We start from the raw sequence: 17,298 nt of genomic DNA, 5'->3' as shown, positions 1-17,298 counted from the left end.
AATAATACTTAAAGCCACAGCATAAACCAAAATTAAATAGAAACTAAAAGTCTTACTTTTCAGAAAATAAATGGTTTTGTCCAGACTAGTCTAAGGCTGCACTGGACTGAAAGCTACAAAGTTTGCCCTGTTGTATCACTATCAGCAATCTTTGTGACAGCAGACACAGACAGACAGCTCACAGAGAGGTGGTAGGCTAAGATCAAAGATAGAGTGTTAGATTAGAGTTTACAATACAAGACATTTGCAGGGGTGCAAGTTAAGCTCTTTTTGAACTGGATTAGTTTTATCAGAGGAGGTCCGGTAACGTAATTTGGATGTGATTTGACTGGTCGATTTGCACAGTACAAAGGATCTCTGTAATTTCCCCAAAGTACCCAAACATCATTGCTTGGACATTTACCTCTGAACAATAACAACGTGTTTGTGTGGATGAATGTTAAATATGGCACCAAAAAATAAATAAATAAATCCAAAACATAACATTTTACATCTCGATTTGAACAGGAGTGCTATTACTGACAGAGCTCAGAGTGAATTATAGAAGGTAAATCATTGCAGAATTATTACTTAGCAGACTACAGACATGGCACATTCATTCTGTATTAAAATCACAGATCTCGTCAGTAATCACTCAAATTACAGCACCTTATCAGCTAAAACTAATCCAGCATTAATAAAGCTCTATATGAAACAGAGATGTTATAAAGGAGGAGACCAGTCGCTGTATGAAAGAGTGGGACAGCTTGTAACGCATGGTGTCTGTTTATGAGGAAAGTCAAGGAAACTTTCTTCAAAACAAGAGCCAATCAGCTTGATGTTTAAGCCACTAGCGGGGGAAAGTTCCCACTCGTTGTGGAGATGTGTATGCGCAACAGCCAGAATGCTGCAAACTATTTATGCTGTTTTTGTCAGATTTTATCAGTGATTTCAGATATGTTTTTCAGACAGTAATGAAGCTTTTAGTTTCAGTTCTATAGGTCTCTACATGTTCAAAACGATAGGAGCTTGGTCTTGTATGACTGGAAATAACTGCCCGGGGGTGTCGCCAAGATGGCCGTCAAGTGGACAAACCTTTCTGTAAGGACTTTGTATGAACCCACTGTAATGCAAATCATAGCAAAAATTAAATCAAAATTATTTTTAAAAAAGCTCTTCTGCCCATTCACTATCATTTGTGCTAGCATTTCGCCAGTCGTTGCCATCATTTTCTCTATTTGTGCATTTTGCAATTATGTTCTTTCCTCTGAGTTTTGACATCATTTTTATGGGGTGGCTTGTGGAAGCAGGCTAATAAAAGCATAGGTGTAAGAAAGCGAAATGGCACCACTTGCTGCCAGCGAGTTTTTCAGATGCTTTTAGTGGGAAATGGCAATTGTAGGGACATAAAATTTATTGACAGAGGTTTAAAGATAGACATAGTTTATTATGTTTGGTCACAACAAAAGGGAATAAAATAACCAAGCTTCTCATGGTTAGTCAGACTGAACTCAGTTATGTCAAGGTTTTTATCCATAGAAGAATCAAATTTTCCTCTGCTAATGACTGGAACCAGCATGTACCGTAACAGAAAGTCATTTTTCTCCACATCAATATAGTTCGCAAGCCTAGTTAGCATTTTAGTGAACACCGCTAGCTAAGTTAGAGCTAGTGGCTGCAAAACTGAAAGAAGTTGCAGCTTCGTGGCAGTTTGAATACGCAAGTTCATACAAGACTCTAAGTCATTTTTCTTCACATTAGCATATTTGGCTAACCGTTTAGTATATTACTAAGTAACCTAAATAGGCTGGTTAGCGCTTTAGCATACACTGGTAGCCCCTTGATACAGCTTCCTCAAACAACAAGTTTGTAATATAAAAGTATGTAATACACTTTATTGTGCAAAATGTATCATTTACACAGTGTTTTCCATCGTGTTAAAGGATTTTCCAGTGAGCATGGCTTTGTGTCAGAGGATGTGTCACTTCCAGACAATAGGCAATACATGTGTGAGGTAAACGTCTTCTTCAAGACCCCCACTCAAAAACTTTGTCAAAACTTTGCAGCAAAAGTTTGTTAGCGAAAATAAGTAGTAATGGGACTGAACATCTTTTTAAAAGACAAAGTTTGTTTGAACTCTCAATACTTCCCAGATAGCAAGCATGTATCTGTCCTACAAATATGTGCTACAAATGCAGCAAGAGTTTTTAAGTATTATTAAGTATTATTTTGTATTACTCTTAGTTAAATTTACATTTAATTTGAACATGGTCTCATATGCTTATGCACTTACAAATATTGTAATCCTAATGATGAGTCTGTGATTGTTTCTTACTGTCTGGCCTGCCAGAGGAAAGCAGCGTAGTCCCTCTGTTATCATGTGCCCAGGCCTAGAGTGAATAGCCTCCTGTGATTCCAGTCCTGGTTGGCTGAAAGGAGATGAGAAATAAAAATTCAGTTTCATGGTCATTTCCAAGATGTATGTACAGAATGACTCAGAACGATCGTGTGAGATAGAATGTGGTATTACAATTCATATTGCAAAAGAAATTGCAGAAGATGCAATTAGCTTAATGGATCATGCACAGCTCGCAACATTATTTTCAAACGAATCTCATCACTCTATAATGTATGGCCTTTTTGTACAAGGGAATTGAACAATCAAATCACAGTGCATCCATCTATTTCAAGCCAGTTCTTACCAGTGCACCCAGATTACTTCTCTCCCTCTCTCTCTCCTTCTTTCACACTCTCTCTTTTAAATTAAAACGTAGAAGGGAAACTTCATAGGTTTTTCCAGTACAAAGCCTTATAACATCTTCCATCATTTTTGTAGACACCCTGAATTCGGAAACACACAATGAGAAACACATACACACAAATTTTGAGGTTAGAAAGAAAACACAAAAGTCCACAAAGTAACCTCCCACACAAAATTGCTCTAGTCATCCATGCAAATGCATTTTACAAGGCAGGACTTCGGGGAGAGATTACTGACTGAGCCATCAAGGCCAGTGCCTTGGCAGTCAGAAGCCCCCCTAGACCTCAAGACTTGAGGTTGCCCAAATACAGATCTAAACATAAACTCAACCAATAACCTTTGAATATGTACAAATATCTAAATAAATCAAATAAGTTAAAAAATGTTATGTTTTCAGGCCCCTGAAGTTTTTTTTATCGACTCGTGGGATTTAGCTGCTGCCTTTCAAATGGGATGTTTTAATGATAGTGGTTTTAGCATTTACCCTTGCTCAAGGGTCATTGCTCAAATGTTGCTCAAAGTGCACAGAAATGTGAAATGTAGTTTCAATTTTCAGATCTGGCGGGGGGGGGCAATGAGAGACTCTCAAGATCATATTGACATATTGTTGAAACATTAGTTCTTTGGCTTTGGCCCCTTTAACCAATGTTGGGGGTAATGTGGTACAAACTAATGCATTACAGAAATGCCCTTTTCATGTGATCAAGAAGTATACTACATTGGAGTTTAAATTATTGTTATAACAGTACAATCACTTGACTTAATTAAAATAGAAATTCATTACTTATGTTAATTAATGTGAATGTGAGCAGTGCAGTGTGAGCATAGTCAGTCAAAGCATCTAATCACGTTATTATGAAACTTATGGATATAGATCCCTGTGCCAAAGAAGAGAGAGCCCCTACTTCGCCTAAAGAGAAACTACAAATTCTACTCGGTATCAGCCCTGTTTGATCTACATTTCATTCATAAAGATTTTATTTCAAGGCAGCTGTTTTGGAACTGGTTATACTGGCTAGTTTTTGGGTTTCCAAACTGTATCATTGTTATTTTAGTCAACATAACTGGCTGTGTCTTGTTCAGAGCAAAGGCAAGCAACGATAGTGACTTTATTTCTTTCTAAATAAGGTACTGGCAGGGCTGTTAAATTTTTGTTTTAACTTTGCAACTGCCTTGTAATATTTGTATGGGTTTTAGAGAGTAACTTAGAAGTAAAGTAAAAGGTAATGAGATGACGTTTTCAAGAAAGTGATGAGTTACAGTTTGGAACAGCATATGGAATTGCAGCTTTCTGTGTGCCACAGTGTTTTCTAACCCTATATAAAAAAAGCACAGTGCTGTTTTTACTGTTGGATGCACTGCGATAGTTTCTCAATGAGTGTGAACACACACACTCAGAATGGAATTTGGATGGTCTACAGCTTAATATTGATTTTTTAATCAGAGTACAAATCAGTGTACATATGCAAACAAAACAAAAATCTATGACTGTTCAGCTCTGTTAGATTATGTTCTTTACGTGTCACAATAAATGCAATGACAACATTTAGAAACCACATAATTAAATGAGAAGAGTAGATTAAAAGGCCAAAATAGGCACTTTTTTAAGATAAGATAATCCTTTAATAGTCCTCCAATGAAGGAAAAGCAAAGGGAGAAAAGAAGCATCAAGAAGAGAATTAACAAACAAGGTATTAACCTTGTTAATTACTTAACACAGTTACAGTTTGTTCCTTCTTACCATACAGACAATATATATAATACTAAAGACAAAAATATCAACTGTATCCTTCACAAAAGTAACAACATAAACGTGACAAATAAAAAGGCAAAAAATGCCTCAGCATTGAAGGGTTAATACTGTCCTCAACCACTCCACAACCAGCTTCATGTGTGAGCTTTGTGCGAGAGGAGAGAGGATTATAAAACCACAGATATACACCCCCGCACATATCTTACTGAATCCAAAGCATGTTTTCTGAAGTCACATATTAATATAACTGTGGAGAAAGTGTAGCAAAAATGTGTTTCAGACAGGATCAATGATAAACAGACAATTCAGGTACTCCATCATTGCCCTCTCTCTCTCTCTCTCTCTCTCTCTCTCTCTCTCTTACCTTTAGTTGTATCATTTCACCACAAGGAGGTGAACTTCTTGCCAAATCCAGAGATTGCTATTGAAAGGAGAAGAAATAAAAAAAAGAAAAAGTGGCATAGAGAAGAAAAATAAAAGTAGAGTTAAGAAAGAAGCAAATAAGAGTTGAAAACAGAGCAGAGGAAAAGAGAATGTAGTTAGCAGAGGCACAAAGAGACTGAAAGACTAGTTTAGAGCCTCAAACAATTCAGAATTCAGAATGACATAAACAAAAGCACACATCAATTGTTAATCATTCTTGTGATTTTGGCCTTTCCAGCACTGATTTTGCAAATATCTGTAATACGCAAATAAGCCCTCTAAATAATGGCTCTTATTTTTACTGTGGGCTGTGACTTCTTAACCAATCATTGTACCAGATGTGAAAAGTCAAAATAATGCAGGCCAATTTTAAAGTGGAATTCTACTGAGTTTTCAAAGTTTCTGCATAATGCAATCATTGAGACATAAACAGTCATTCAGAGTGGTTTGATGTGAAATGGTACATTGTAGAGAAACTTACTGACTGATTTCTTTTCTGTGGTGGCGAACCAGTGGCCACGATGTCAATAAATATAACCATTTTATTTACCATTTGAAAATGTCCATCTGAGTTTTAATGTGCAGTGTTTATAATAGTAAAACTAAAAAAAGAAGTCTCTGGGGACTGTTTTGCTCTGTGTATTCAACTGCGGTGAATGTATTGAAAAAAAGGCTTTAATCATAATACAATCAGTGTCATACATGAGGCAATGCATTTGCAACCACTGTGATTAACAGCTTCCTGTGATGCGTTGTTTAGTCTGGTTAAGACTGGGTTCCTGTGACCACCACTGTGAACAATTCTGATTCATTAATTGTCTCTACAATGGAGCATTTCACACCCAATCACTCTGATTGACGTTGTTTAGATATTAAGGAATCAAAAAATTTGAAACTTGATGAAATTTATGTTTTAAACACATATGGATCACATTATGATGGAGCATAATCATAATACTAGTGTTTTGTGCATATCATGCAGCCCTGGCACACAGACAATTTTCTCTCTTCTCACCTTCTCCCAGTTTGCCCGCCTGCTCTGCGGCTCCTCCAGGCAGGATCTTAGACAGCATGCTTTCTCCTTCCATACCGGGCTGACCTGCTGCAGCACTGCCAATTCCGCCTGGCCTCGGAGCTGCCTTAGATCCTGCACAGAGGGAGAGAGAGAAATGATAACAGACAGAATACGTTATTTCTGTTTACCCTTTAAACCTAGTGGCATCATACCTGAGAACCGGTGAGGAAAGTTTATAGACAAACAGCACACTAGGGGCAGATCCTGCCCAGCTTTTTTTGAACACATCAATGCACACTGTTGTGAAAGGAGTTCAAATAAAAACCTCTGCCTCAGCACAGAAAAAAGGATGCCTTGACTTTAACTTAAACCATTTGATTTCTTTAATTGAGTACTTGAATCATTTGCATGTCAAAAAAAAAATGTTACATGAAGACAATTCTATTTTTTAGTATTACTTTTGACCATAACAGTGTTGATGTAATATATTTTATTCACGTGAAAATAATGTGCGTTTTTGGATCAATTATTTTTACAGTACTACTTTTTTCAATGTGTGTTTTAACATCACACTCTGCTTGTGGATCACATTGCATAAGGTTTCCCAGCCCTCCTGGTAAATCTGTGGATTAAAACTGGAGAATGCATAGAACAGGCAGTGTTTAATCCTCAGTGTGAGACATTTACTTCCACTGTGTGTGTGTGTGTGTGCGTGTGTGTGTGAAGTACACTCCATCGCATGGACATCCAATGATTATGCAGAGGTGTTAGTGGGAAAAAAAGCCAGAAACACATGGGTTATTATGTTTATCAGTGGCAAACTGTCAGGGCCTTCTGGGCCTGTGGAACAAATAAATATATCTCTAATGTTTTGTTCATTTTCATTTAATAGAATTATGTGAGTATTGTAGTAATACTCTTTTTTAATTGTTAAGTTTTGGTTTCTGGGAACACTCAATGGAACATGATCTAATCATGGATCATATCTGCACTATCTAGAGAGACGCATCCAAGCAAACTTTTCTGTTGGTTAGGTCTTCAGAAGCCAAACCAAGGGCTTAACATATCAGATTAACCACTTACATAAACAGGAACTGACAGTGGAATCAAGCAATCACATTTTGATTTACAATGGGTGGGACCAATTTTGTAAGAAAAAATATCACTCTAGGCCTTGTGGAAGTGCTAATAAGTTACTGACTGTGAATACAAGCAGTAGTCTAACCTGGTCAGTCAGTTGTTAGAAACGGACAACAGCGGTAGCTTTATGCCACAGCTCTTTACTAACAGAGTCACTGTAAAACTGCAACATGCAAGTTAAAATATACATTAGTATGTACAACCCCATTTCCAAAAATGTTGGGACACTGTACAAAATAGTAGTGCAACAATTCAAGAATGATGTTTCTCAACATAACATTGCGAAGGGCTTGGGGATTTCATCATTTATGATACATAATATAATTAAAAAATTCAGAGAATCCGGAGAAATCTCTGTATGCAAGGGACAAGACCGAAAACCAATACTGGCTCGCTGTGATCTTCGGGTCCTCAGGAGGCACTGCATTAAAAACAGACAAAATTCTGTAGTGAAAATCACTGCATGGGCTCAAAAACACTTCCGAAAACCACTGCCTGTGAAAACAGTTTGTCACTTCATCCACAAATGCAAGTTAAAACTCTACTATGCAAAGAAGAAACCACATATAAACAGGAACCAAAAACGCTGCCACCTTTTCTGTGCCCGAGCTCATTTAAAATGGACTGAGATGAAGTGGAAAAGCGTCCTGTGGTCCAACAAATCAAAATTTGAAATTCTTTTTGGAAATCATGGACGCTGTGTCCTCTGGGCTGAAGACCACACAGCTTGTTATTAGCACACAGTTAGTTCCTATATCAAGTAAAAAAGGGAAAACATTTCACTTTCAAAATTACTGCAATTCATCTCCTCAGTTCCCAAATGCTTACAGCGTACTGTTAAAAGAAGAGGTGATGAAACACAGTGGTAAACATGCCCCCGTCCCAACTTTTTTGGAACGTGTTGTTGGCATCAAATTCAATATTTTTCAAAAAACAAAAAAAATTCTCAGTCTCAGATATGTTGTCTTTGTACTATTTTCAATTCATTTTGCACAGCGTCTCAACTTTTTTGGAAATGGGGTTGTATGTTACAAGGTTAAAAAAAAACATGGAATGTCTTTTACAAGCTTTACATCTTCATGTCTTGTCTAAACAGACCAAAATGTTTTCATGTGCACTGCCATTAGCCTGGTGCTACATACTACTAGAATCCCTTAAGGACACTAGCAGAAATTTATGGCCAGAAAAGTCAAAAATCAAAACAGTGATGTGAAGGCTAGCACATGCTTCCTCCGAGACATGTGAAGCCAGCCACCAGATCTTTTCAAACTGCAGTTAATACAACATTATTGGACAGTTTAATCTGTTAAGAAGACATTACCAACTGCTGACACCCACGTTGGCTAGCATCATGCTGAGTGATGGGGGAGATGGAGGACCATTCTACCCTCCCAAACACAGTGAGAGCAATTATACTGTCTTGGACTTCTGGCCATGGATGGCTGTGGCATCACTGGGGATCAAACCTGCAGTCTCCTGATAATAGGGCCAGCACTTATACAGTTGTTTGATAATTTACGAATGTGCATATTTTCTCTCAACTTGATGAATATTCAAATTTCCAATTTTATTTTGACAGCCCCAATATGTATGTATGTGTACACTCACCTATCCCCGTGAGCGGAGGCTGAGCTGCTTTGGCAGGTTGGGTTGTGGCTGCTTTTGCTCCAATAGCAGTGACCGGAGCAGGCTCAGGCTTAGCCTATAAGAGACCAGACACATGACATTTTGAGCAAAAATACTGCCTTTAAAGCAGCTGTTCAGCTCAATGAACAAAGCACATTTTGCAAAAAACAGACCAAGGTATGGACAAATTACTGTTTTTATTTCTTTGACATACTTTTGACCATTTCTATAAGTAGCAGTATGTCACACAGTGTCAAAAACTATATAAACAAGTCTGTTCAAGTTAAGTTAACAACTTTAAGATTCAGTCAAGTATGTGGTGATTGCCTGGAAGCTTCACTGGTTTATAGTATAAGCTTCCACTAGTGGTGGGGTGTAAGCTTCCATTACTAGTTCACGGTTTGAGCTTCCACTACTGGCAGGGTATAAGCTTCTGTTACTGGTAAGGTATAAGCTTCCTTTACCGGTTTATGGTATAATCTTTCATTACTGGTGGGTTATAAGCTTTCATTACTGGTTTATGGTATAATCTTCCATTACTGGTGGGGTAAAAGCTTCCATTACTAGTTTAAGGTATAAGCTTCCATTATTGGTAGGGTAGAAACTTCCATTTCCTGTGTGGAACAAGCTTCCATTACTAGTTTGTGGTATATGTTTCTATTACTGGTGGGGTATAAGCTGCCATTATTGGTTTAAGATAAAAGCTTGCATTATTCTATTACTGGTTTATGGTATGAGCCTCCATTACATGTCAAGTATATTGGATCATGTAGCTCCAGAGAGCTTCAGACACCAAACATGTCTTTGCTGACAGACTATAAGAAATTGTGTACAATGAATTTTCCTTCCTTGTTATATTTTTTTCAAAATCCATAAATAAAATCAACAACAACAACAGCAACAACAACAAAAGATTTTCTACCAAACAACTCCTTTAATACATACCAAATAGATAAAACCAAACATAGTTCACAGCATTCATTTCAATTATAATGTTTCCAGGCTAACAAACTAACCTTTGTTCCTAAAATTCTCTAAGCAATGTTATTGTCTACATATGCAGCATTCAGAGGGTACAAGGGAACTGACACAAAATGTCTTGTAAAGACATCTTATGAAAAAAAGTAAAAGCTGTCTTAAAGGGTAAGCAAAATCTCCCTTAGCACAAAAACAATTTTCATCTTTTTGCGATAATTACAAATGATAAAACAGCAGATTTTTCATTGTTAATAAGAGAGGAGATATACTCTAATTTAGCCAGAGCTATTAGGCAGTATGGGAAAAAGACCTCCCCTCTGTTCCATATGCCATTTTGAGTTGTTGATTCTTCTCCTTGGTGCATGGGGTGAATACATTAAGCTAAATCCACTGGTCAGGAGGGTTTCTCTGTTGGAATCGATTAGCCTGTACGCCCACATTCTGATTTCCATTTGGTGATAAGAAAAAGGCAGCACAGAATTATATAATTTAGCTGGTGGCTTATTGCCCCGGGAACAAACAAAATGTATCACACCACTTTCCATTTCTGAGTTGTATTTTAATTATTGTGTTTAATCACTCAGTGGTCCATTCTAACAATGCATCTAGGCAACACATAAACTACATTAAAGAACATGCTAAATGGACAATGATTTCATAAACATATACTCTGATTTAGTTCCACTCAAATCATTATCTTGAATAATTCTAAATCATTACTGTTTTAGAAACTGCACTACTTCTGTGATGTTGCTGTCATGTACAGTCTATTGCCGACAGATATATAGGGCATATGAGACGTTATATGAGCGTGTCCTACTGTACATAACCAATAGAGAGTAGTGCTTAACATCCTTTTTTGGTAAGTATACACTAATCAAACATTGAGAAATTAATGGACTGGGAGAAAGGCAGTCTGCAATAGCTCTTTTCTAGCAGCATACATCCAGTTAATCAGAGAAGAAGATAAGAGCCTACTAACAGGATCTCAGCAAAAAATTAAATCAGCACTGCATGATGAGCTAGGCTTTATCAAATCTATAAGGGGGGGGGGCAGGTGAGAAAGCGGTAAGAGAGAAAGTATGCATGGATACTTGTGGAATGGTAACAGTGGATATTGGTTTAATAAAAGGCACGGATGGATGGATGCCAGAGGACCAGAAGATGGCAAAGCAGAAGCTGATTGAATAGTAGGTGTTAGAAGAGACATCTAATAAAGGGAAAATGGATGAAAAGAGATCAAAACTGTCTTCCCGGCTTGGTGCAGTCATTCTAAACCCAAACACCCACACATACTGGCTGTAAACGAATCCAGAGCTGTTTTTGGTTGTATTACATTGTTAGTCTGCCTCAATGCACCAATTAGACACAGACCTAATTGCATGAGATTTGTAAGTAAAACATTAAACAAATGGAAAACAAATGGAAAACAAGCAGAAAACCAATGGAAAGAGCCTTCAGATAACATTTTTTTTTCAAAGGGAACACATAACTGCCAAGCGCACTTAATGCTGTAAAGTAACTCAAAACTATGTAGTGTCATTTACAGGATAAAACCCTGGTCTGGATCATCAAGTTATCAGCCCCTGGGCACAAATGTTTGGTGGACCCCTACTTGGCTACCTTTCTTGGGTGGTCGGGGCATTTTTTAAGATGGCAGGATGCATCAAGGCTATGCAGCATCACGATGGTGGCATACAAACTGCGATGCTGCACACGTCACCGCAACAAACGCATACTTTTTTCCTCAGTCAAGACAAGGTAATAGCAACATTATGCACATATTAATGAGAACACCTAACATAATTTCAACAACCAATGCAACATTTCCCTATAAAGCAAAACATGTACATTGATAAAGTAAAATCAGACAGCTGAAACATACATAATAAAGACGGAAAAAAGCAGCAAACTGTCAAGTATCATATGCTAAAGCACACTGCCATGGCAGGTGTGGAAAATATTTTTACACTTATATCTGATGACTTTATTGGCAAAGTTGACAATTTGCAAATCACTTCTGACAAAGATGATGCACTTTTTTCTAGAATTTTTTTTATTTGACATTTTATATTTAGCTTTGGAAATGGGCGTCCTCTACTCTGTTGAAGCATCAGGTCTCACTTTTACAGATCCCACAGGCCCATCTTCAGTTAATTTAAATATTTGGAGCTTTGAATCCAAAGTATATTTAAAGAAACAAGCTCACTCTTAAAAGCCTGAAAGCCTGACAAAGGTAATGGTGGATAGTGGGACGGTTGCTAAGCAGTGTGATTGGGGAAGAAAATGAAACCACAGTTTAGGGCCTGGTAAAACCTCACAATAATGAGACAGTTGTAAGAATATTATAAGGTATTTAACTTTCTAACATTTTTTAAGTAATTTTATTTAGAGAAATTGTTTTATTCTATATTCTTCTCAGATAATCTACTTTATATTTTGAAACAAGCAAAATGATCTGCCAATAGAATTAGACCATTTCATCTATACTCAAATGCCTAAAGGGCCTTGTGTTAGCACTTGTAACACTGAAATATAATAATTATCATCAAAAAAAGGTAAATATACTGTGTTAGCCTGTATAAAAACAGAACTACTCACTGTAGCAGGTGCAGGTTGTGCTCCCGCGACAGGTTGCCGTGCAGCTGGCCCAGTCTGGCCAGGTTTGGCCTGGAGTTGCTGGCCTTGTGCAGGCTGTGGCTGCACAGGACCCCCTGCAGGTGTCTGCTGTCCTGGCCTGGCTGCAGATGTTTGTGCCTGCTGTTGTAGCTGTGTTCGCTGGCCCTGCTGTGCATCAGGTGGCTGCTGGGACCCGGGCTGACGGCTTGAGCTTGAGGGTCCACCTGCACCCCTCTGCCCTGAACCAGTTGAACCTGGCTGTCTAGAGGTGGATGGGTGACCCTGGAGATCCTGCTGCTTCCTGCTGGAAGAACTTTGGTGGTGTGAGGACTGTTTCCCAGAGCGTGAGCCATGGTGGTGACCTGAAGGGTCACGGGAGAAATCAGAGGAGTGGTAGCCCTGAGAGCGAGAATCACCCCTCTTCCCTGAAGATGAGGACATGGAACGGGAGTCGTGACGCATGGACGGATCCTTCGAGGAGCGTGATGATCGAGAAGAGCGTGGCTCATCGGAGTGGCGGGAGGAAGAATGCCTGCCAGAACTTCCACTACCATGGTGACGGTGCTCTCGACTGGATGTGTGCCGAGAGTGACCATAGTCATCTTGTGGCCAAAGGTCTTCCTCCGGTGGTTCATCGTAGTCATGGTATGTGTGTTTGACATGGCCACGCCTCCCAGAGGAAGAATGACTGCTGCCATAGTGACGGGAACCACGAGCATCTCGCGGCTTCTCAAACCAGTCAGTCTCCTCCTGGCCCAGATGGTAGGCTTTGGAAACCAAAAGCAGATCACAATCAATCTCCACGTCCGTTGGTGAAAGAGGCATGCAGACTGAAATCATGCAAAAGAAAAAGGGGAAAAGAAAAGAAAAGAAAAAAAAGAACTAGAGCTTAATACCCATACACAGCATAGCAATGCAAAATACACAACATATAAAACTGCACACAAACATTCACAATTCAGACATTTCTGAAAATACATGCAGGAGATGCACCTTAGAAAACCATGCAAAAGAAAAGGAAAAATGCAAGGACAGTAAAGGATCACAAAACAGCTCATGCAATTTTGGCACTCGATAAAGAATTGACAGTCTGATCTGACGAAAGCTGGTCGCCTGAAGGCACAACATAGGCATGCACTGGGCTCTCACTCCTTTACATCTGCTATTTTTTCTCTTTCTCTGGGTGGGTGGGGGATGTTTAAAGTAGACAGTGACTTTGGCATTCAGCACCCAATTACCTTCACTGTCAGACACAGCGCAATACATATCGTCTATAATGTACATATCATCAGGTTTGTAGACATGGGTCCGTGGCAGGTCTCGAATATGGTCCTGCACATCAGGTAGAGAGTGGCTTGAGCCATATGGGTTAGTTGGATCGTAGTAGCCCCGCCTACTGCCCATTAGCTTCCCCATGGGACTAAGTGGGCTCTCCTCTTCAGAATACTGAGAGCGTAAAGTGGGGCGCCCGCTGCGGCCATAGCTGCTTCTGTATGACCGGTCTGTATAATCCCGTTCATAAGACCTGCTTCGGTAGCCCGTCTCCCGAGAAGAAATTTTATCCATGCCATAACCAGTTGAGCGGGACCTGCCATAGCCATACAGACGTTCATCATCATAGTAGCCCCGATGTGAGTCATAAGTAGTCTGTCGCAGCCCATAGATTTCATCTTGGAGTTTCCGTGAACGGGAACCTGTACCATAACCACTTGTAGTAGAGGTGCTCATGGTGTATGAGGCCAGGTCAGCCTCCACATCACGAGCCTCCTCTATTGGGGAGAACTTGGAGATCTTCTGCTCCAAGCCTTGCTTACGATGCTTGCTTCTCTTGGTGGACATGACAGCTGGGGCCAGGCTCTTTGAAGAGTGCCTCTGGGCTGCCCTTGAGGTTGTTGAGTGTTTGTAGTCATCATAGTAATATGAGGATCCCCCACCCATGCTACTGCTGCCCACTACCCGGCCATGCGTATCTGCCCCTCGCGCTTGGTAGCTGCCGGTGCTCTTACCCCTGCCATGGTGATGGTCGTACATCTCTGCGTCACGTTCGTCCTCTGGTCTGCCGTAGGAGCTCCCCCCTCGTGTGTGGAGTCCGTCACCCCCATAACGCCCGTGGCCCTCACTGCGGTGTGGGTCTGAGGTGGTGCCCATGCCCTCTTTGGTTAGCTCACTGATGTCATCAATCATTACATAGTTCCTAGGGACATTCTGCTCAAGGTTGGAAGAACCGTAGAGGCCATCACCAGTATAAGTAGAGGGGCTGTCCACTGAGTGTAGATGGTCAGACAGTGTTGCTTGCCCATAAGTGTTAGCAACAGTAGTAGTATACTGTCCATAGGAACTGGCTGTAGTTGTTGTGTATCCATAGGTATTAGCTATGGTAGTAGTGTATGGCCCATAGCTACTTGATGAAGTTGTTGTATATGGCCCATATGAAGTCGCTGTGGTACTTGAGTACCCACCATAAGTACTTGAAACTGAGGTGGAGTATGGCCCATATGTGCTTGCCATGGTTGTGCTGTACTGTCCATAAGATGGAGCCAAACCAGATTGGCTATAGGTAGAATCTTGAGCAGTGGTTGTTACTACAACAGTAGGATTGCTTATAACCTCATAATTAGTGGGCATCTTATGTTCAAGGTCAGCCAGAGAGGTCTGCCGTGGCCTTTGGTGGACAGTTAATATATCTGCCGGTGGCTGGTAGGTACTCGCCTGGCTGACCGGGTAGGGGGGAGCCTGGCTCGGGTATGGCGTGGTGTGGGTTGGATAAGGAGTTGGGCCAGCAGGTGGTTGTGGAGGAGGCTGGAACCCTGGATGGCTTGGTTGGGTTGGAGGTAGCACTGGATGATCTGTTGGGTATGGTGGTTGGCTTTGGGGGAAGCTCTGGGAAGGGAAGGTCCCTTGAGCTTGATAAGATGGGGTAGGATGGTGGGTTTGTATGGGTGTGGGCTGGGGGAGAGCCTGGGCCTGGGAGACTGTAGGATAGGGAGGCTGGTTGAATCCAGTACTCTGGAATGTGGAGGCCTGTGGGGCGGGAGCAGTTGACTGGCTTTGTGGATATTGGTAGGACACAAAGGATGATGTAGGGGGAAACTGTGCAGCAGTGTTCAGCTCACTGGTAAATTGGCTGAGTGGTGCTGTGCTTGGTCTGGTCAGAAGCCCGTTACTCTCGAAGGATGCGGCTGCAGCTGCCAGACGAAGGTTGTTCAGCTCGGAATCTGACATGTAGTCTCGTGCATCACCCATGCAGCGTAGGTATGCCAGCTCCCTCCTCTCCCTCTCCTTCACCAGAGTCTCCTTTCGCTGTGTGATGCCCATCTCCAGGTACCGAAGTTTGGCATCAATTTCTTTCTCCTCCTCCTCCAGCTCAGCCTGCTGTTTCCGTAGTTTAGTGGATTCCTGCTCAACTGCCTTCAGCTCATGGGTCAGGTCCTTCAGGAGGCTGGCCTTGGCTGCCAGGCTTGGCCGGGAACCTGCCTTCAGGGAGGGCACAGAGGGCACATACATCTGGGGCAGGGCAGGGGTGACCATAGGCAGCTGAGTCTCCTCGGGCGGGGGGCTGGGTAGGGTCCGTTTAACCTTCCTCAGGAGGGAGCTCTGATGGAGTGCCGCCAACTGCAAGGACAAAGGGGCCAGGGAGAGTGGAGGGGTCAAGAGCATGCAAAAAGCACAGCACAGTGTTACACATTATAGTATGTGTAATGATAACAAGACAAAAAACATGCTTTGAAGTTTGAAGTAACCATAGTGCATAAATAACTTGTAAACTTGTAAACTTCACAAAAATGTAGACTTAAATGAAAATTTACTTTAAAACTGATCACCAAATGTACAACCTCTAATGACCCTCTGAGAGCACATTTTGTAAAAGCATTTTGGAGAGATGTGCTCTACAGCTGGGATTCAAGGTTGATTCCCAGATGTGCCATATGTGTTACAAAGCTGGGGACCCTGGGCCCCATGGACACCATTAGCAGTTTGTATAATGCAGGGTCCCTCCTTGCTCTAAAATACCGGTCAAACATTTTAGCTCCAGTTTATGTAGAATGAAAAAAAGACTTCTAACAACCTTACCTTTTTTCTCAATGCTTATCACCAGTGTCCAATAGCAAAGACCATCTTTTGCAAACCTGACCAGTCTCCATAGTACTTTTCTTTATACCATTCACTATTATCAAACCATCTCTATTCTAATGAATAATTAACTCCGCTAAAGCCACTGCAAAACCCCTTTTATGAACACCTTTGTTTAGTTTCTATAATATTAATTGTGCGTTTTTGTTATGACTTCTATCTGGAATTAAAGTATTAACACTTTCTAGACTTTTTTGGAGTAGAAACATAGCAACTTATTTATAGAAACATTTCTATGAGTTTTATAAGCTATAGACTGTTCACAATGTACATGCTTATGAAATAAAAATGATCCTTTGATAAGTATGTAGTTGAAAGATTAAATAATTATGCTTCATCTATTGTAACTGTTAAATGTTAATGTGAGTGTTCTAGCATAACCTCACATAACAGAGAGGTTCGTAGAACGAGCCCTCAAAAAGCATTCAACACTTGCTCTTTGTCGAGGCAATGATCTCTGAGAAAAAAGACAACAACATTGTATTACAATACAGGTTCTTCTCAATAGGTCTGGCAAATTTAAAAACTTGGCTAAAAACTTACATCAAACAACAAGCTGCACATTATTTCAAATGTCACTGTCACACCAACATTTAAACTAAATCTGCTGAATTTCAATACAGAAAATTTAAGCATGCTCAAAGATTAGTGAATTATGTAAAATATATTAAAGCATAGCGTACAAATTTTTCTATGGCCGTACCTGACTATGAAGTGCTTGTTGCTGGTAAAGGGAAATCCTAGCCTTGGTTTGCTCATCTGTTGTGGGACTGAGGGGCTTGGGGTCTGACATGGATCTCTGGACATTCTTCATTGGCCGGGGTAGACTCTGGTGCCTCTGTGGTGACTCAGCTGTATATGACTTCTGCTGCG

The 17,298-nt window shown here is 40.5% G+C and overlaps 1 protein-coding gene across 1 annotated transcript in view; it reads right to left on the bottom strand.

Annotated features, from left to right (window-relative positions):
* bsna (bassoon presynaptic cytomatrix protein a) overlaps positions 1-17,298 on the bottom strand; it is a 153,073-nt gene that overhangs the window by 6,967 nt on the left and 128,808 nt on the right. Inside the window, exons 5-12 of the mRNA XM_036578665.1 lie at positions 17,129-17,293; positions 13,533-15,906; positions 12,277-13,061; positions 8,680-8,773; positions 5,932-6,063; positions 4,858-4,914; positions 2,682-2,820; positions 2,315-2,408 (exon numbers count right to left, since the gene is read on the bottom strand). Coding sequence (XP_036434558.1) covers positions 4,874-4,914; positions 5,932-6,063; positions 8,680-8,773; positions 12,277-13,061; positions 13,533-15,906; positions 17,129-17,293 — 3,591 coding nt within the window. The 3' untranslated portion in view covers positions 2,315-2,408; positions 2,682-2,820; positions 4,858-4,873. The remainder of the gene's footprint in view (positions 1-2,314; positions 2,409-2,681; positions 2,821-4,857; positions 4,915-5,931; positions 6,064-8,679; positions 8,774-12,276; positions 13,062-13,532; positions 15,907-17,128; positions 17,294-17,298) is intronic.

This window comes from Colossoma macropomum, unplaced genomic scaffold (assembly GCF_904425465.1).
Source record: "Colossoma macropomum unplaced genomic scaffold, Colossoma_macropomum, whole genome shotgun sequence".
Lineage (NCBI taxonomy): Eukaryota > Metazoa > Chordata > Actinopteri > Characiformes > Serrasalmidae > Colossoma > Colossoma macropomum.
Note: the sequence above shows the minus strand (reverse complement) of the source record. Positions and strands in the feature narration are given on the sequence as shown.